Source organism: Schistocerca piceifrons, chromosome 1 (genome assembly GCF_021461385.2).
Source record: "Schistocerca piceifrons isolate TAMUIC-IGC-003096 chromosome 1, iqSchPice1.1, whole genome shotgun sequence".
NCBI lineage: Eukaryota > Metazoa > Arthropoda > Insecta > Orthoptera > Acrididae > Schistocerca > Schistocerca piceifrons.
Genome location: NC_060138.1, coordinates 161,293,209 through 161,314,798, shown reverse-complemented (window position 1 = coordinate 161,314,798; position 21,590 = coordinate 161,293,209). Strand labels below are relative to the sequence as shown.

The 21,590-nt window shown below is 43.4% G+C and overlaps 1 protein-coding gene across 1 annotated transcript in view; it reads right to left on the bottom strand.

Moving 5' to 3' along the window:
• The window catches only part of LOC124795122 (ionotropic receptor 75a-like), a 189,783-nt gene extending 183,069 nt beyond the window's left edge, over positions 1–6,714 (bottom strand). The window contains exon 1 of the mRNA XM_047259024.1: positions 6,633–6,714. Within this exon, the coding sequence (XP_047114980.1) occupies positions 6,633–6,714 (82 nt within the window). The remainder of the gene's footprint in view (positions 1–6,632) is intronic.
• Positions 6,715–21,590: the final 14,876 nt, after the last annotated feature.

The window sequence follows — 21,590 nt, the reverse complement described above, 5'->3', positions numbered from 1 at the left end:
CGTCCTGAAGTGTCGTTGCACTGTTATGACTGATGTGAGTGCATTTCAAGCACGACATACGCTTTCTCGGCTCCTGTAGCCATTTTGTCTCACTGCGCTCTCGAGCGCTCTGACGGCAGAAACCTGAAGTGCGGCTTCAGCCGAACAAAACTGAGTTTTTCTACGTATCTGTAGTGTGTCGTGACCATATGTCAATGAATGGAGCTACAGTGAATTTATGAAATCGCTTCAATCATTTGTAATAGCCCTATATATCGCAGAAAATCAGACCATGGATCGATCCCCACGAACACCCCTTCATAAACTTTGCTATTACCTTCTATTTCCTCAAACATCACTGTTCTATGCGACATCTACAGTAGTCGCAGTGGCTGCACTAGAGGTTGGGAGACAATAACATCCACCTAAATATGCATACAGGAAGAATAGAACAGCTTGTTACAGTCTTGTGTGGCGAACTGTGAAACAACAGACTGACCATAATGCGTGCAGGTATAAGCGACCACGGTTCGGGCGCTTCTGAACCGCAAGAAGTCTACAGCCAGGGCCAGCACGTCTCTTTCCAGTGGAACTGGGGAAGCCAAACAACTCGCTCCGAGCAGTAGCAGTGCAACAACCAGCGGAACCACCGCCATCTCAGACGACTGTCGGTGAGTGCCAAGCACTTCCACTGCTGTTGCGCCGGCTCCATGCGGCAACAATGAATCGAGAATTAGTCTCTTTGTAACACTACGTCGTTCGACGCCTGAAATGTGCAGCTGTTCGTGTTTGACACGCAGCAGATATGGAGCCACTCCACGCGTTATTTGGAGGCAGCGCAACAGAAAACTCCGACTGTGTTCCAGAAATCTCTTTCCACGGTGACCCGGCCGCTCTGTATCGATGCCACTGCGAATAAATATCTAAGGTACCTTTCACTTCCGCACGTAATGAATATTGCAAGCTGAGCGTTCTCGTTACCGCTACTACTATCAAATGGAATTAATTTGTGCTCACGCGCTGTTACTTCGATAATTATTCGGCAGGAGCACCACAAAGCCTTGATTCGTAATGCTCTATAGTTTAGCGGCCAACCCAAGACGTAGAGGTAATTGATAATCGTTGCTTCTGTTTCAAATACGTGCTGTAACTGAGAAGGGAATCGATGCGAGTTTCGTTATTCAATAATGTCCTCAGTCATCTAGACACCAAGCAATACAGAATTTTGAGCGCAGGGACGTCTATATCTCATATCTTTCTAGTATTAGCATGTAGCGAGATGCTTTCGGAACTTGGAGAAAAATAATAGGGATGGATAAATCGAAGGAGGTGAGCGATCAAATGGGACGGCGTGCGTTTATAGGTAGCGTAGAGCGTCTGTTTCACGAAAATCAGATCAACTCACCATCTTCTTCTCCGTTCCAAGAATATCTTAAGGTACTATCTGTATTTTCTTGTACATCACAGACATTGTTTTGAAACATTACTATACACCTCAGTAATTCTGTTGCTTTGTACATGATTTGTATATAGTGGGACGTATTTGCCCCAGAAAACTTCGAAGAATGTAGAAAAATTTAGTGTGTGGTATGTCAAAGTCATATTCGAACGTTATGATGAAAACTTGTGTGCGCTATTTCATGTTTTTCATTGTCAGGAGAATAAATGTGTTTTGGTACTGATTTGTTATACTTTTTTCTATATTTTCCATCTTGATAAGATCATAGTAAAATTAAAATTTTAACTCTAAAATACTCTAGGTTCACATAAAAACATGTCTCTAATTATGTTCGTAGGACACGTGTCTCACTTTACCCGTTTTCAAAACTGGTCACCTTAAAACTTTTTTGTAGTGGAAGTCAAAAGTCTATTATTTATCACAAAGGAAGACAATTTTTGACCTTTTATTTTTCAGATATATATTAAATGAATTTTAACCGTAAAGGGGTTAATCATTAATCTAATGTAACTAGTCTAACCACGTAACAAAGTCATTGACAAGTCAATAAACTTATCATAGTTTGTATTTCATCTGCATAGTTCGTCAGAAAGACTGCAAAACAAACTGCAGTGCAGTAAGCTTGCAACTCAGATGTGTTTCCGACTCCACAGAGACTATGGATAGGATCTAATTAGTTCCTTAAGCACTGAAATAGTTTCGAGCTATTTCTCTCATGTATAACTTCAACAATTTCTCCGATATTGATTTTGGGAAATTCACAGTGTTCTTTAAGAAACAAATGGTTTTGCCTATCGTTCAATTTTCCTGATATACCGGTACACACTTCAGAAAAGTTCTGGTGGTCATAATAGAGCCAGTGGGAGAAAATTTGACACTTCTTCGATTACGCTAATCCAAGACTGAAGTTTCTTTTTTGGCGTCGACCTGCTCGGTTGACGCCGTATCCAGGTTCACTTGTCTGCTGTAGTTGTTGAATACCGAACATTCGAAAGGGGCGACACAGCCGTGTCACTCTCAGTCGCTCATGTTTCCTCACTCTGTGTAGATCCTCCTATCCGCTCATTCGCAGAATCTGTTGCAGTACGCTCTAACTGTTTTTATAATGAAATAACATGGCTCAATACTAATGGCTACGTTCTCATGGACCATTAAGTAATCGAGAAGACTCGCGAATCGAGGCGGTAAAGATGCTGCTGTTAAAATAAATACTGCTATCAATGCTTTCCAGTGGCTTGTGCCACGCTTTTCCATCACGTGTAACGAAAAGAGGATCCCAACAACTGGCCAGATGTATACCTGATCACTCGTTCTCGCACCCACCGATTCTCGTTCATTTTCTCCCTAGTGCCAACGACATTCCTCATTTGATTTCAGTCATTTCGAAGTCAACTTCCTAACGACCACACGGCTGAGTTTACTCCTTAAGGCTTTGAATGTGTGTTACCTTGTGTAAATTCTACATCTACATATTTATTCTGCAAATCGTTGTAAAACGTGTTACAGAAGATACCTTTTATTGTACATACGTTACATTAGCAGATGGAGCGTCTCCAGTATTTTCCTTCCGAATCTCTACTGAATACGGCAGCAGAATGGTTTTGGATATTTGTGGTAAGTGCCAATGGGTCCAAACTGCTGAGGTCATGCGCTAAGGACAACACACACACCCATGCGAGAGGGAGGATTCAAACCTCCGACGGGGGAGGGGTGGGGGGTGGGGGAGGAGCCGCGCGAACCGTGGCAAGGCCCCATTGACCGCGCGGCAGCAGAACTGTATTGTGGAAGAAGTACTGTCCACCTTTGTGTACGAAATTTCTCCTATTTATTTCCAGTTCCTGGAACGGAAAAACTTTTGGAAAAAGCAAAGGAATTTTCGACCAAATGGCAGTTTTCCAACTCTGACGGTGCTGTAACAAAGTGCCCTTGTACTTATGAAGCTTTAAATACTGATGCTGATAGACTAACTCACAGAGTATTTCTTTCTGTGAGAGTCTTATTGTAGTTTTCATTGCTTAGACATCATGCGACAACAGTAGGTAGAACACTTCAGGTCGGCCGGTGTGACCGAGCGGTTCGAGACGCTTCAGTCTGTAACCGTGCGACCGCTACGGTCGCAGGTTCGAATCCTGCCTCGGGCATGGATGTATGTGATGTGCTTAGGTTAGTTAGCTTTAAGTAGTTCTAAGTTCTAGAGAATTGATGGCCTCAGATGTTACGTCCCATAGTGCTCAGAGCCATTTGAACCATTTTTAGAACACTTCAGTCACATGGCTTCCGTCGAAGCACTGGTCACTGGTGCAATGCTGCGACGGCGTCCGCGCTAGCCGCGCATCGCAGCCCAAACTCAAAATGCGCAGCTCCTTTCATCCCCGAGGTTCCTGTCGCTACCACAAACCGCTGTCGAACTTTGGACAACGCACATTAAGTCATGGAATAAACCACTGCAACCTCATTTATCAAATAATCGTCATCGAAAGTGAGTTTCAGAACTGTCTTCAAATAATTAGTGCCTCGATCAATGACAGATAAAACCTAATAAAACTGCCGGGAATTTAATTATCAAAAATTCAATAATATTTTCTTAACGTAGTTCTTAATAAATCATCGAGATTTTTTCTTCTTCTCAGAAAAGAGGGTTATCACGAGTATCATATTTATCAATGCCTAATCTTGTTAGAAAGTGGGCAGTAACATACACTCCTGGAAATTGAAATAAGAACACCGTGAATTCATTGTCCCAGGAAGGGGAAACTTTATTGACACATTCCTGGGGTCAGATACATCACATGATCACACTGACAGAACCACAGGCACATAGACACAGGCAACAGAGCATGCACAATGTCGGCACTAGTACAGTGTACATCCACCTTTCGCAGCAATGCAGGCTGCTATTCTCCCATGGAGGCGATCGTAGAGATGCTGGATGTAGTCCTGTGGAACGGCTTGCCATGCCATTTCCACCTGGCGCCTCAGTTGGACCAGCGTTCGTGCTGGACGTGCAGACCGCGTGAGACGACGCTTCATCCAGTCCCAAACATGCTCAATGGGGGACAGATCCGGAGATCTTGCTGGCCAGGGTAGTTGACTTACACCTTCTAGAGCACGTTGGGTGGCACGGGATACATGCGGACGTGCATTGTCCTGTTGGAACAGCAAGTTCCCTTGCCGGTCTAGGAATGGTAGAACGATGGGTTCGATGACGGTTTGGATGTACCGTGCACTATTCAGTGTCCCCTCGACGATCACCAGTGGTGTACGGCCAGTGTAGGAGATCGCTCCCCACACCATGATGCCGGGTGTTGGCCCTGTGTGCCTCGGTCGTATGCAGTCCTGATTGTGGCGCTCACCTGCACGGCGCCAAACACGCATACGACCATCATTGGCACCAAGGCAGAAGCGACTCTCATCGCTGAAGACGACACGTCTCCATTCGTCCCTCCATTTACGCCTGTCGCGACACCACTGGAGGCGGGCTGCACGATGTTGGGGCGTGAGCGGAAGACGGCCTAACGGTGTGCGGGACCGTAGCCCAGCTTCATGGAGACGGTTGCGAATGGTCCTCGCCGATACCCCAGGAGCAACAGTGTCCCTAATTTGCTGGGAAGTGGCGGTGCGGTCCCCTACGGCACTGCGTAGGATCCTACGGTCTTGGCGTGCATCCGTGCGTCGCTGCGGTCCGGTCCCAGGTCGACGGGCACGTGCACCTTCCGCCGACCACTGGCGACAACATCGATGTACTGTGGAGACCTCACGCCCCACGTGTTGAGCAATTCGGTGGTACGTCCACCTGGCCTCCCGCATACCCACTATAGCCCTCGCTCAAAGTCCGTCAACTGCACATACGGTTCACGTCCACGCTGTCGCGGCATGCTACCAGTGTTAAAGACTGCGATGGAGCTCCGTATGCCACGGCAAACTGGGTGACACTGACGGCGGCGGTGCACAAATGCTGCGCAGCTAGCGGCATTCGACGGCCAACACCGCGGTTCCTGGTATGTCCGCTGTGCCGTGCGTCTGATCATTGCTTGTACAGCCCTCTCGCAGTGTCCGGAGCAAGTATGGTGGGTCTGACACACCGGTGTCAATGTGTTCTTTTTTCCATTTCCAGGAGTGTATATTAAAACATTTTACAATGTGTATCGGTCCAAATATCCGCTGTACATTCATATGCATTCAAGTCTATGCCCTGGATAATGTATGGCATCATACTCGCCCATTTTTTTTAACCGACTTGTCCTTTCAGTGATTCGTGATACTGCCGTAGGAAGAGGCAAAATATTGGAGACGTCTACATGTCCCAATTCTGAGCCAACGTTTACAAGCTTCTGACGTAAACAGTGAAAGCCTTCAACCAATATTAATATAAATGGACGAAGATCTATGGTACTCATTTCTACGCACCTTTTTTTTTTAATCACCGGAGCTTTCAATGAAACTGCGAATGCCTTAGAATTTATACTTCGCCGTGTACTGCAGATATGTGCCTTCAGATGTGTGGTGGCGGGTCTTTAAGACACGAGACCAGAGCACTTGCCACAGTTTATATTGCCGACTTCCTTATCAGTCACTAATGAAAATCTCTCCCAAACATTGCTAAGACCATTGTCTTTCGCACTCAGGATAAATGCTTTCCAATCAAGTTTCGCATTCGTACTTTCCTTTATCTCAAGTTCGTATGCCGTAATCCAATAGCGGGCGAGCGAAGGGCGCTTGGATAACTAGAGTAGGCGGTCAGGCAATTCGGGCGTGAAATGCTTGAACAAGCGACAAGAAGTCGAGTGCAGTTGCTCCCTCTGTCCAAAGCGGATGCATCGACATCTACCGGGTTTTCAGGGAACAACATGCTAGAGCAATTAAAGCGAGCAGCCGGCCGGAGTGACCGAGCGGTTCTAGGCGCTACAGTCTGGAACCACGAGACCACTACGCTCGCAGGTTCGAATCCTGCCTCGGGCATGGATGTGTGTGATGTCCTTAGGTTAGTTAGGTTTAAGTAGTTCTAAGTTCTAGGGGACTGATGACCTCAGAAGTTAAGTCCCATAGTGCTCAGAGTCATTTGAATTTAAAGCGAGCATAAACGTCAAGTATAGACCTCTACTTCTCGTAGCCAATCCTTCTGTCGTAAACAGCCCTGTCTCAGCCAGCTCTTCTGTACTTGCCAGCCTGCCGATGCCAATATCTGCTCACTCACTGGTCCTATCATGGCCAGCCCTCGTGATACAGTTCCCATCAGTCGCCACCACCACACCCACATCCGTCTCCTCCATGGACATCCCTGCATTGAGCTAGACATCCACACTTGCTCCAAGATCCCATTGTACATTCTTCTGGGCCTTGGTCGCATCTCTATGGACTCTTCTCTGCCAGTCCAGCATCCACCCAAGAACTCCCTATCGCTGTTCCCCCATGTGGACACGGCTTGCTTCTTTCATCGGCATCATTTTTTGTGTTCTTTTGCTTATTGTCCTATTGTCTTGTTTCAGTCTACTCTGGTGGCTGCTCGGCATCTTTTCCCCTGGATGCTGTGCCTCTCTCCATCCATCTCATTCTGCGCCACTTTCTTCCTATCTATTCTCTCCAACGCCTTCTCTCTGTCGATCCCCTTCTCTATATATCTCAACCTTCCTCCATCTATGCCCATCATCACATGTGACCCATGCAAAACAATAAAGCAGGCTGATACTACTCCAACATGCCTATCACTGGAGAAGCTTACAGGTCGCAGGCTGGAAATATGTTTCATGACCCTGACAAGTAGGCTGCCCAGCAAAGCAGGCGAATACCACTTTCACACAACTTGCCTCTCATGCAGAGCTGCCTATATGCCATGGACTGAGGCACACGATTTTGACCTTATCTCTGCTCCTTTTGGAGCTGCCATAGACTGAAACACAAGTTTCTGACCTTATCTCCGTTCCAAATGCGCTAGAAGGATATAAACACCACAGTTTTGACACTCACGAGGTTTGCTTTTTGTGAGTCAAATTTGATTAAAATCGATGCAGGGATTCGGCAAGAGATCCCGGACATACATACAGCCTACCTTGTATGTGTACTAGCCTTCCCTCTAGTGTTTTGTTCACATATGTGTTTGGCACATATACTACACACGTCCTCTTCACCCCTCATAGCATCCACCCATTCTGCACTCCATCTCTCTCCACCTCATCTGCACACCTCCATCTCTCTCCTCCCCACTCTCTCTCTGTCACTTTATCACCTCCTCTGACCTGTCTCTCTGACCATATCTTATACCCTCATCCCAGTGTCCATCTCCTCTTCCTGTGTCCATCTCCTCTTTCTCCGTGTCTTTGCACATCTCCTTCTTCCCCTCTCACTTTCTGTGCCCTCCTCACCCTTCTCTCTGTCTAACTCCTCCAGTCCCAACTTCATGTCCATGTCCTCCTCCTCCTTCTCCTGCTCCTCAACCTCCTCCTCTACCTGCTCCTCCACACTCTCTTTATCCATCTCCTCCCCCTCTCCCTATCTACCTCCTCTCCCCCTCCATCTGTTCCTCCCCTCCTTTGCCCCTCTGTCTGTCTATCCCCTCCTCTGCCCTCTCTCTATCCATCTCCTCCTTCCCCCTCTCTCTGTTCATCCCCACCTCTGTTTGTCCCCACCTCTGTTCATCTCAACCTGCCTCCAGTCATGCACATCCACATACAGGGTGTTTCAAAAATGACCGGTATATATGAAACGGCAATAAAAACTAAACGAGCAGCGATAGAAATACACCGTTTGTTGCAATATGCTTGGGACAACAGTAAATTTTCAGGCAGACAAACTTTCGAAATTACAGTAGTTACAATTTTCAACAACAGATGGCGCTGCGGTCTGGGAAACTCTATAGTACGATATTTTCCACATATCCACCATGCGTAGCAATAATATGGCGTTGTCTCTGAATGAAATTACCCGAAACCTTTGACAACGTGTCTGGCGGAATGGCTTCACATGCAGATGAGATGTACTGCTTCAGCTGTTCAATTGTTTCTGGATTCTGGCGGTACACCTGGTCTTTCAAGTGTCCCCACAGAAAGAAGTCACAGGGGTTCATGTCTGGCGAATAGGGAGGCCAATCCACGCCGCCTCCTGTATGTTTCGGATAGCCCAAAGCAATCACACAATCATCGAAATATTCATTCAGGAAATTAAAGACGTCGGCCGTGCGATGTGGCCGGGCACCATCTTGCATAAACCACGAGGTGTTCGCAGTGTCGTCTAAGGCAGTTTCTACCGCCACAAATTCACAAAGAATGTCCAGATAGCGTGATGTAGTAATCGTTTCGGATCTGAAAAATGGGCCAAAGATTCCTTTGGAAGAAATGGCGGCCCAGACCAGTACTTTTTGAGGATGCAGGGACGATGGGATTGCAACATGGGGCTTTTCGGTTCCCCATATGCGCCAGTTCTATTTATTGACGAAGCCGTCCAGGTAAAAATAAGCTTCGTCAGTAAACCAAATGCTGCCCACATGCATATCGCCGTCATCAATCCTGTGCACTATATCGTTAGCGAATGTCTCTCGTGCAGCAATGGTAGCGGCGCTGAGGGGTTGCCGCGTTTGAATTTTGTATGGATAGAGGTGTAAACTCTGGCGCATGAGACGATACATGGACGTTGGCGTCATTTGGACCGCAGCTGCAACACGGCAAACGGAAACCCGAGGCCGCTGTTGGATCACCTGCTGCACTAGCTGCGCGTTGCCCTCTGTGGTTGCCGTACGCGGTCGCCCTACCTTTCCAGCACGTTCATCCATCACGTTCCCAGTCCGTTGAAATTTTTCAAACAGATCCTTTATTGTATCGCTTTTCGGTCCTTTGGTTACATTAAGCCTCCGTTGAAAACTTCGTCTTGTTGCAACAACACTGTGTTCTAGGCGGTGGAATTCCAACACCAGAAAAATCCTCTGTTCTAAGGAATAAACCATGTTGTCTACAGCACACTTGCACGTTGTGAACAGCACACGCTTACAGCAGAAAGACGACGTACAGAATGGCGCACCCACAGACTGCGTTGTCTTCTATATCTTTCACATCACTTGCAGCGCCATCTGTTGTTGAAAATTGTAACTACTGTAATTTCGAAAGTTTGTCCGCCTGAAAATGTACTGTTGTCCCAAGCATATTGCAACAAACGGTGTATTTATATCGCTGCTCGTTTAGTTTTAATTGCCGTTTCAAATATACTGGTCATTTTTGAAATACCCTGTATTTAGCTCCTACAACACAGATCCATAAGGCAGACCAATAATATTTCCAGTCATCACACCCATTGTGCCAGGCATGCTACATAGCAGGGGTTGAAAAATATGTTTTTGACCGTATCTCCATTCTTATTGCCGATAAAAGGTTATAAAACCAACAGTACTGATACTAGTGACGTTTGTTTTCTGGTTGAAATTTGGTTGAAATCTAACGAGGGGTTTGAGAAGAGATTCCAGTTATACATACTTTATATGCAGTGTGCTTACAATTAAAGTTCCAGTTTCAAAACGCTGTAAAAAACGAACCACTGCTCAGAATGACGTCAAATTTGAATTGAATATTATCGAAGAATTTAAAAAATTCAACAAAAATGTTCACACTAATGGTGCTGTTGCGGCAGAATATGAAAAATAAAAGATGTGGGGTAAACGATTGTCCCTTGGTTTTTGTCTGAGATGCTCACCGTGACTGTCTCAATGCAGGATCGCGTTTTGTTGGTAAAACTCCTTTGTAAGAATGGTGACTGTGTGCCAGTAGCACAAGTTACGTACACTCAAGAGTATGAAAAAAGGCGTTGTTCCGATGTCTGCCAACAATCTGCAGAGAATGAGTACGAAAGTCCAAAACACAGGTTCTTTTGAAATGCGATGTGGCGGAAAAAGGAAAACAATTGATCCAACATCTGTTGAAGACGTGGCCACAGCACTGTAGGAGGGCTCAAGCAGTGGTTTGTGAACATGCAGTGCATGGGGATTTGCCCAAACTTTTGACATGCCTGTGAGCACAGTGCATACAATTCTACTAATCATCCTGCACTATTATCCATACAAAGTTATCCAGGTTCAGGAGTTGTTTCATGCTGGCCTTCCAGTTAGATAAACATTTTCTAGAGAATTTCTTGCTCGCATAAAAGTGGACAATGAATGGCCAGGGAACATTCTGTGGACAGATGAAGCCCATTTCCATCTGCAGTTACGTGTGAATACACAGAATTGCAGAATATGGGCAACAGATAACCCGCTCGCACTTCAGCTGTACGACTTCATTCTGTAAAGGCAAATGAGTTACGAGGGCTGATAGGACAGTATTTTGATGGGGCATCTTTTTTCGAGGAGGCGGGTTCTGGGTTTCCTACCATAACTGACAAATGTTATGAGAGTCTTTATTACCAAGGGCGCCGACTTTCCAAAATTTCTGTGGTTGCATATCAATGGAGGAATGTGGGATATGTTTTCTGAGAAGTCTCGATATTTATTTAAATGATTACCTTTCATTCATAATCATTTATGAACACTGCCTGTGTCATAAAGATATTTGCTGTGATAAAATAAAATATACTGATACTATATGTTGTGGGTTGGCAGGAGAGCCAACACCGGGTGACTAGAGGAAGCCGAAAGGCACGCGATTTAGCTCACGCAGGCTGGCGTGAGGTCTGGAACAGGACAAGGAATTTAGGCTTTAGAAAAACGGACGTAGCTGGTGAAATACTTAACTTTAATCCATTAATGATGAGCGTCGCTCTTGACGGTACATGATTACAGTATCAATAGTAACTGATACTGGCGCCTTGCTAAATCGTAGCAAATGACGTAGCTGAAGGCTATGCTAACTATCGTCTCGGCAAATGAGAGCGTATTTTGTCAGTGAACCATAGCTAGCAAAGTCGGTTGTACAACTGGGGCGAGTGCTAGGAAGCCTCTCTAGACCTGCCGTGTGGCGGCGCTCGGTCTGCAATCACTGATAGTGGCGACACGCGGGTCCGACGTATACTAACGGACCGCGGCCGATTTAAAGGCTACCACCTAGCAAGTGTGGTGCCTGGCGGTGACACCACACTATAAGCATACACTGAGACAGCCCTAGCTGAGTCGGTGACACAGCTGACTTAAAAGCAACGGAAATAAGATCAAGCTCGGGTTCAAATGCACTTGGACGAACCCACAGAGCCAGGGACATAACGTACGCGATACGGGGCCGCCTACTAAAATAAAATGCCTGACCCGCCGACCTAAAATGTACAGCCTCTCGTTAATTAAAGCAACTTTCATTACAGCAGGTAGAAACAGAGATTTAATGGAGTATATTGTAAAATCCTGTATAATATAATCAAATATATCATTCATTTACTATATTCAAAATATTAAACAGAAATTATTAATACCTATAAATGTTATTGAAAATACACATTTTAGTGATTGACTGTCTGTTGTCTGATTGATTTGTATTTATGAAACCTCAATGTACTCGTCTTGACCTCTAGTGAAACTGGACCATGCGCCGTACTTTCTTTGATGGAAGGTATTGATTATTTCACTGGCATCAATAGATCACTTTGGACGTTGTGGAGGCTGAGTTCACAAACTCTGTATTGGGTCATGTAATTCCAAAGATAGTTCTTTATAAGTATGAGTTTCAAAAATAAGTATTCAGCCGAAAAAAGAGCAACAGGAGTAGTTAAAAGCAGGTAAAAGTTTGTGCATTAATTTGCAACGCTCAGCTATGATTGAATTCTCTGTTACTAACAGTTTTGTTAATCAGCTACAGAGGTTAACGAGGCTATTTCTTCTTTCAGAGGTTTTTGGTCTGTGAGTTTACTGGATAAATCCTCCTCATATTCGTTTTGGAGAACTGCTGCTGCATTGTGAATGTCTTCATGGGGAACATAATTTATAAATTTTGGGAAAATAATTTTGAAGATATGATTGACATAACGCACACCCTCAAATATGCTCTTCTACTTCGTTGCAATGGTGCCCAAATAGCCATTAAAATGTCCCATTTCTTTGCCAAAGATGAAGCTGATAACATTGCTTCTTCAGCCGGCCGCTGTGGCCCTCCGGTTCTAGGTGCGTCAGTCCGGAACTGCGCTGCTGCTACGGTCGCAGGTTCGAATCGTGCGTCGGGCATGGATGTGTGTGATGTCCTTAGGTTAGTTAGGTTTAAGTAGTTCTAAGATCTAGGGGACTGATGACCTCAGATGTTAAGTCCCATACTGCTTAGAGCCATTTGAACCATTTTGCTTCTTAAAAATTATGTCGATAGCAAGATAAATTATCAGCTGTTTCTGAACAAAAGAACAGACTTTATCAAGCTCTATATTTTTCGCTTGCATAATATGAGATGTTGAATTGCAAAGTTTTGATTGTAGCGCTGTATGAAAACTTAATTCACATTTGTCTAATTAGTTTTTCAAAACAACAGCTTGTTCTCTTTCTTCTCTTTACTTAGATGTCAATATTACTTTTTACAGATCATTAAGTAGCCTAATAGACATGAGCATAACGAAAGACTTTTACAGACTGGTATCTCGAAGATGAACGTGTTAGGCCAAGCTTTTTTAAGGTACAAGAAGATACCAAAGCTCCCATCTTTTAATTCTATGAATAACGAAAAGATGCATTTCTACTGCGTCGTAAAAGGACCTGACTTCTTGAATTCCACATGTAGCATTGTTAAGTGATAGAGTCAAAGTGTGCACTGCACGATGCTCATACTTTGCAGTCTTTTGTCTTAGTTGAATTTTCGTTGTCATAGCTTTGTGAATGCCTGACATATTGGCACAACCGTCATAACCCTTACCACAGAATTTAGTTGAAACGTCCCTTTTCATCTATTGCACTTAGTATTTCCTTTTCTGTCCCTAATGCACCTTGATCTTTTATTTCACGAAAACTTAAAAAGCTTTCATTTATCTTCACGTCACAAGTCTTTGCACTGTAACGTATATAAATATCTCAGTTTACCGATACCTTTTTGAGATGTTCTATGTTGCATGTATAATAACAGAAAGTAACGATGCAGCGTTGATGTCATTAATAATTTCTTTTTCAGCTGCACGGGAAAGGACATTTTTAATCGAAGGTTAAATGTTCATAAAAACATGCGTTATACAGACTCGGGTACACTAAACATCAAGAATGGATCATTTTCCACCTAAATGTGACATTTTGGTATTTTTTATTGTTGTCATTATTTCGTAATAACTAATGTGCGCCGCCCTTTTGTGATGTCCAAGGAACGTACTGCAATCAGAGTGGTACGAGAGATGGCAAGGAGGAACTTTGTGTACATACTTTGCGCTAAACTGAATTTAGCGTTGACTGATTCTACGAAGCTGTGTTGATATGACCATTCTATTCGTTTGACTTTACTATTTGCCGTTTACCTATATCTGTGTTTACATTTTTATATCTTTCAATTTTTTTATTTACTTTTAACTCATAATAAACTAACAATAATCTTTTACTTTCTCTGCGGGCCAGTAAAGTACCAGGTCGTCCCACATTGCAACCCCTAACGTTACATCACTGCACACCCGCACAGGACATACATTTCTGATGTCTGCTCATTCGGAAATGAATACTGGGCAACCCTGTGACCAAAACGATTCACTGGCAATGGCTGTCACGATAGTGGGTTTGGATTATAACGACAAGTTATTGCAACGAATATTCTAAAAATACGTAATCGTAACATTAATCGATTCTTTCTGTACTAAATTATTTGTCTTCTTTCAGCTTTTAATTCACTAACAAAATGCGAATTACATCTGTATCGGGTGTAGTATACTTCAAACAACTCACATACACAGTGATTGCAAGAGCAACGATGTTGTTGTTGTGGTCTTCAGTCCAGTGACTGGTTTGATGCAGCTCTCCATGCTACTCTATCCTGTGCAAGATTCTTCATCTCCCAGTACCTACTGCAACCTACTTCCTTCTGAATCTGTTTAGTGTATTCATCTCTTGGTCTCCCCCTACGATTTTTACCCTCCACGCTGCCCTCCAATACTAAATTGGTGATCCCTTGATGCCTCAGAATATGCCCTACCAACCGATCCCTTCTTCTAGTCAAGTTGTGCCACAAATTTCTCTTCTCTCCAATTCTATTCAGTACCTCCTCATTAGTTATGTAATCTGCCCATCTAATCTTCAGTATTCTTCTGTAGCACCACATATCGAGAGCTTTTATTCTCTTCTTGTCTAAACTATTTATCGTCCACGTTTCACTTCCATACAAGGCTACACTCCATACAAATACTTTCAGAAACGACTTCCTGACACTTAAATCTATACTCGATGTTAACAAATTTCTCTTCTTCAGAAACGCTTTCCTTGCCATTGCCAGTCTACATTGTATATCCTCTCTAGTTCGACCATCATCAGTTATCTTGCCCCCCATATAGCAAAACTCATTTACTACTTTAAGTGTCTCATTGCCTAATCTAATTCCCGCAGCATCACCCAACTTAATTCGACTACATTCCATTATCTTCGTTTTGCGTTTGTTGATGTTCATCTTATATCCTCCTTTCAAGACACTGTCCTTTCCGTTTAGCAGCTCTTCCAGGTCCTTTGTTGTCTCTGACAGAATTACAATGTCATCGCTGAACCTCAAAGGTTTTATTCCTTCTCCGAATTTTTCATTTGTTTCCTTTACTGCTTGCTCAATATACAGATTGAATAACATCGGGGACAGGCTACAACCCTGTCTCACTCCCTTCCCAACCGCTGCTTGCCTTTCATGCCCCTCGACTCTTATAACTGCCATCTGGTTTCTGTACAAATTGTAAATAGCCTTTCGCTCCCTGTATTTTACCCCTGCCACCTTCAGAATTTGAAAGAGAGTATTCCAGTCAACATTGTCAAAAGCTTTCTCTAAGTCTACAAATGCTAGAAACGTAGGTTTGCCTTTCCTTAATCTATTTACTAAGATAAGTCGTAGGGTCAGTATTGCCTCACGTGTTCCAACATTTCTACGGAATCCAAACTGATCTTCCCCAAGGTCAGCTTCTACCAGTTTTTCCATTCGTCTATAAAGAATTCGCGTTAGTATTTTGCCGCCGTGACTTATTAAACTGATAGTTCGGTAATTTTCACATCTGTCAGCACCTGCTTTCTTTGAGTTTGGAATTATTATATTCTTCTTGAAGTCTGCGGGTATTTCGCCTGTCTCATACATGTCACCAGATGGTAGAGTTTTGTGATGACTGGCTCTCCCAAAGCTGCCAGTAGTTCTAATGGAATGTTGCCTACTCCCGGGGCCTTGTTTCGACTCAGGTCTTTTAGTGCTCTGTCAAACTCTTCACGCAACATCATATCTCCTATTTCATCTTCATCTACATTCTCTTCCATTTCTATAATATTGTCCTCAAGAACATCGCTCTGGTACAGACTCTCTATATACTCCTTCCACCTTTCTGCTTTCCCTTCTTTGCTTAGAACTGGGTTTCCATCTGAGCTCTTGATATTCATACAAGTGGTTCTCTTTTCTCCAAAGGTCTCTTTAATTTTCCTGTAGGCAGTATCTATCTTACCCCTAGTGATTTGCGCCTCTACATCCTTACATTTGTCCTCTAGCTATTCTTGCTTAGCCGTTTTGCACTTCCTGTCGATCTCATTTTTGAGACGTTTGTATTCTTTTCTTCCTTCTTCATTTATCAACAAATTATTAGAAGAAAATAACACATTCATAAAATTAAAATGAAAAAAACCTCCATAAATCAGGCAGTTTTAATTTGTTGGAGAAATAACTACGAAAGATTTATTTGTGAACAGAACTACAAAGTAACTCACTTTGCATACCAAATAATAATCATGACATTAACTTTCGGTATAAAACACTTTACTTCTTACGCCATTTGCACGTATGAATTTGTTTGAAATTTTGGTAGTGTCAGTATTTTTAGTCGTTTCTTTACGAACATGCAAAATTGCCAAATCGTTCAGTCGTTTTTGTGTCATTGTTGACCGCAAAAACATTTTCAATCGTCAAAGTGCTGAAGGCGACCGCTCAGAGCCACAAGAAGTAACAGGTCTAGTTAAAACCATCCCAACAAACTTTACAAATTCTGTGAGCATTTCATTCATGGGACTAATGTTTTCTCTACTTAAAATATTTGTAACGTCTGACAAGTTGGCCACTTCCTCTTTCTTCGTTCAGCGCACATCCAGAAATATGCCCCTATGCAGTGTTAGCTCGTCTTTATGAAAGTTTCTCCCCTAGAATTGCAGGATTCAATCAGCGCCAATTTGACCGACAGCAAAAGCTTCAAGTTGTAAGTTCGAGAACCTCTGAGTCAAATCTACAATTTAGCGAATCCATAGCCGTATCAATTGTTATCAAAAAATTTGTACATTTCCTTCAGCGTTTATATATATGATGATCGCTACCTACATTGTAGTATTGTGGCATCTTCCTATTTCTAGGCAAAGCTGGTCCTTCAATGTGAATTTCCTCCGCTTTCCTGATGGTTTCATTCCACAGCTCAAAAAATGTATCCCTTTGTGAAACTCAACTTGCAGACAGAGCTTCCACGAATGTTTTGATTTCACGGTATGACAATGATTTCTTCTGAAACGAGTAATGAAGTTGCTCAATCCAGCCGAAAACTGAAATTAACATTTTCAGGCAAATAAGAAATCTGATTTGGCGCATATCTGAAAAATATCATCTAGCGTTCCCACAGACTACATTTTTTTCTTCTGGCAGACATTCCAATAATTTCAAGAGAACGTTGTAATTACTTTCCGACGATTTTAGTGATTGTATTCTGACACACCACATCGTAGAACAGAATGGTCGCAAAATCAGTCTGTGAAAGTTTTTTACAACACCATTTTCATTTTCTTCTTGTAGCGATTGAAACATCGCTAGCCTCTTACGTTTTATAAATGATATTAACTCACGAAGATTCATCAGAAAGTGTCGCACATGACTAGTACTTTGCATCACTACTTGTGATACGAAATTCAAATTATGCACCGAACAACGAGCAAATATAGCTCTCGGCTCCAACTGAGTAATCGTACTTTGTAATCCTGTTAAATGTCCAGTGACATTGCTCGGGCCATCATAACATTGACCACGACAGTATCTTACAACATCGTGGATGACTTCAACGTCCTAGAGCTTGTTGCGGCTACATCATAGAAGCCCATAAAACTTTTTCAACTTGAAGACTTTTATCGACATATCTGAAACATATGGATAGTTGTTTCTTAACTGGTATGTCTGAAGTTTCATCTACAATAGGAGAAAAATATAGTGCCTCCTTAATAGATTTCACAATGTTTTGCTGACATCGCTAGGCAACGGCCTTGCCGCACTGGATACACAGGTTCCCGTGAGATCACCGAAGCGCTGTTGGGCGTGGCCGGCACTTGGATGGGTGACCATCCAGCCGCCATGCGCTGTTGCCGCTTTTCGGGGTGCACTCAGCCTCGTTATGCCAATTGAGGAGCTACTCGACCAAATAGTAGCGGCTTCGGTCAAGAATACCATCATAACGACTGGGAGAGCGGTGTGCTGACCCCATGCCCCTGCTATCCGCATCCTCCTCTGGGGATGACACGGCGGTCGGATGGCCCCGGTAGGCCTGTTGAGATACGGGATGACACATTGGTACTTTGTTTCGTAGTTGCCAGAGCAGTCACGAGCGAACAGTGAAGCGTACATTTTTCATGAACTCTGAAACGTTCAATTGTGTGTTGCCACTGGGAAAATCAGTTTCAAACAAATACATTACGTGAATCCCTGTGTGTAGAATTAGACGGAAACACAATACTGAGTTTTTACCAACACTACAGAACAGTTTGTCCTATTCTCTGTCGTAATAAATCCAACGAAATTTGTATTTCCATCCTTCATGGTATGACCTCCTGATGGTTTCTTGACACTTCTTGCTGATGTACCATGGGAAATGGCAAAAGACACATTCTCGGGATCCTTATTTTATGGTTGAACATGATTTTCACTGTTCTCGCTGTTAGTTTTATCCATCTGTGATGAAGACGACAAACTTTGATGAATTTATCCATAGGAACTAGGAAACTGCTCGAATTCGAAAGTATGTATAGCAGCAATACCTACTACTGTGTTTCAGCTTTCCACACGCGTTCAGTGACCGCGTAGCGTTAGGAAACTGAGATAATTTTTGCCCGGCCAAGAGCTTTTGCTCTACGCACCCCGTCAATAGACCCTCTTCTTTGTACTAGCTGTTAATGCGGTAACACCCCTTCAGTCTACAATATAAGCTCCCACGTCATTCAATGCAATTATCTCAACAAACAAATAACGATACAGACTACGTTAAAAAAATTTCACTGAAATCTTAAACATCGCCGCTGCCATGTCTTCTTTTTTGTTTAAAGAAGGACGTAGCTATTGAGGTAGTTTGTAACAGTCAACTACTTTGTATCTCGTATTATTCTTTATTATTGCTCAATACTGGCAAGCAGATACTTTAAAACAGTTGTTGACGGATTGAGTGGCCGTGTTATAGCATGTCACTTGTAAGTAAACATGAAAGCAAGCCGAAAAGACGGAATTCCAGTCACTGTATACTGCGATTTTTATTCTGGGGAGTGCCTTTGATTTGGCCAGAGAAAGACAAGGAACGTGGGAGCGTGTTGCTCTTTCAAGCTCTTTCTTGACTCTGCCGAGATGACAGTGTTATCGTCAAACCTTCAAATCTTAATTTTTCTCCCAGTATTAAAGTTCAAGCAGAAGATATTCACCACATTATTCCATGAATCCGTTTGCTGCTTGTTCTATATAGACACGGAATGACGTGGGTATAATCAACATAAACGTTAGCTGTGAATTCTTTTTTTACTGGGCAAATTAAAGTTACCACATCCGACATTGCACAAATACATATGCATCTACATCTACATTTATACTTCGCAAGCCACCCAACGGTGTGTGGCGGAGGACACTTTACATGCCACTGTCATTACCTCCCTTTTCTGTTCCAGTCGCGTATGGTTCGCGGGAAGAACGACTGCCGGAAAGCCACCGTGCGCGCTCGAATCTCTCTAATTTTGCATTCGTGGTCTCCTTGGGAGGTATAAATAGGGGGAAGCAATATATTCGATACCTCATCCAGAAACGCACCCTCTCGAAACCTGGACAGCAAGCTACACCGCGATGCAGAGCGCCTCTCTTGCAGAGTCTGCCACTTGAGTTTGCTAAACATCTCCGTAACGCTATCACGCTTACCAAATAACCCTGTGACGAAACGCGCCGCTCTTCTTTGGATCTCCTCAATCTCCTCCGTCAACCCGATCTGGTACGGATCCCACACTGATGAACAATACTCAAGTATAGGTCAAACGAGTGTTTTGTAAGCCACCTCCTTTGTTGATGGGCTACATTTTCTAAGGACTCTCCCAATGAATCTCAACCTGGTACCCGCTTTACCAACAATTAATTTTATATGATCATTCCACTTCAAATCGTTCCGCACGCATACTCCCAGATATTTTACAGAAGTAACTGCTACCAGTGTTTGTTCCGCTATCATATAATCATACAATAAAGGATCCTCCTTTCTATGTATTCGCAATACATTACATTTGTCTATGTTAAGGGTCAGTTGCCACTCCCTGCACCAAGTGCCTATCCGGTGCAGATCTTCCTGCATTTCGCTACAATTCTCTAATGCTGCAACTTCTCTGTATACTACAGCATCATCCGCGAAAAGCCGCATGGAACTTCCGACACTATCTACCAGGTCATTTATATATATTGTGAAAAGCAATGGTCCCATAACACTCGCCTGTGGCACGCCAGAGGTTACTTTAACGTCTGTAGACGTCTCTCCATTGAGAACAACATGCTGTGTTCTGTTTGCTAAAAACTCTTCAATCCAGCCACACAGCTGGTCTGATATTCCGTAGGCTCTTACTTTGTTTATCAGGCGACAGTGCGGAACTGTATCGAACGCCTTCCGGAAGTCAAGAAAAATAGCATCTACCTGGGCGCCTGTATCTAATATTTTCTGGGTCTCATGAACAAATAAAGCGAGTTGGGTCTCACACGATCGCTGTTTCCGGAATCCATGTTGATTCCTACAGAGTAGATTCTGGGTTTCCAGAAACGACATGATACGCGAGCAAAAAACATGTTCTAAAATTCTACAACAGATCGACGTCAGAGATTAGGTCTATAGTTTTGCGCATCTGCTCGACGACCCTTCTTGAAGACTGAGACTACCTGTGCTCTTTTCCAATCCTTTGGAACCTTCCGTTCCTCTAGAGACTTGCGGTACACGGCTGTTAGAAGGATGGCAAGTTCTTTCGCGTACTCTGTGTAGAATGGAATTGGTATCCCGTCAGGCCCAGTGGACTTTCCTCTGAAACAAATAGATATGTTTTAGGGGTAAGAAATTTTAACTTCTTTCTCAGCGTTTTCATGGTTTATTACTTCTTGATAAAGGCAAGTGAGAAATATTTATTTCACTCTGTTTCGCCAAATTAAAAATGTTGTGGGTGCGGCGCACGCACAAGATTGTGTATGTGAGTGCTCGAGCCACGGAGCACCACGTAGTCAGTGTGCGTTATTCTTTTGCGCACCAACATCATTCCAACCTTCCAACGGCATGGATGTGCGGGTAGGAACATTTTATCCCAGGCGGTCCTCCTCTGCACGTTGGACAGCTGGTGAAGCAGTTGCTGCAAAGCCATTTTGGAAATGCTGCCATTTCTCTGCAGCCTGGCCGTCCACATCACCTGACTTTATTTCATGTGTCTTCTGACTGTAGTGTTATCTGAAAGGTGCTGTGTTTAGTGCTGTGATTACAAGCGTAGGTGAACAAAAGGCATACGTTGCACAACACATTCTAAAGTTGACGCTTGAGACACTCCAATCTGTTGTGGAACATTTTGTTCCTTGATTTCAATTTGTCGCACCGAACGGTATATGTCATACTGAACATGACTTGTGCCAGTCTCATGACAGTTAAAAACCGATTCAATGGTTGCTTTTCATGCGATTTTTTTCTTTTTCTTTTGGACAGTTGAAATCCGAAGTCATTGTTGCTTTCTTTTTATGCGGTTTTTGGCCGTCGAACGATGAAAACAATTTTTCCCATTCGATTTCATATGACTGTGCTCGAGCTTATTTAACTAAACGGTGCGACAATTGTTGAATGCCAG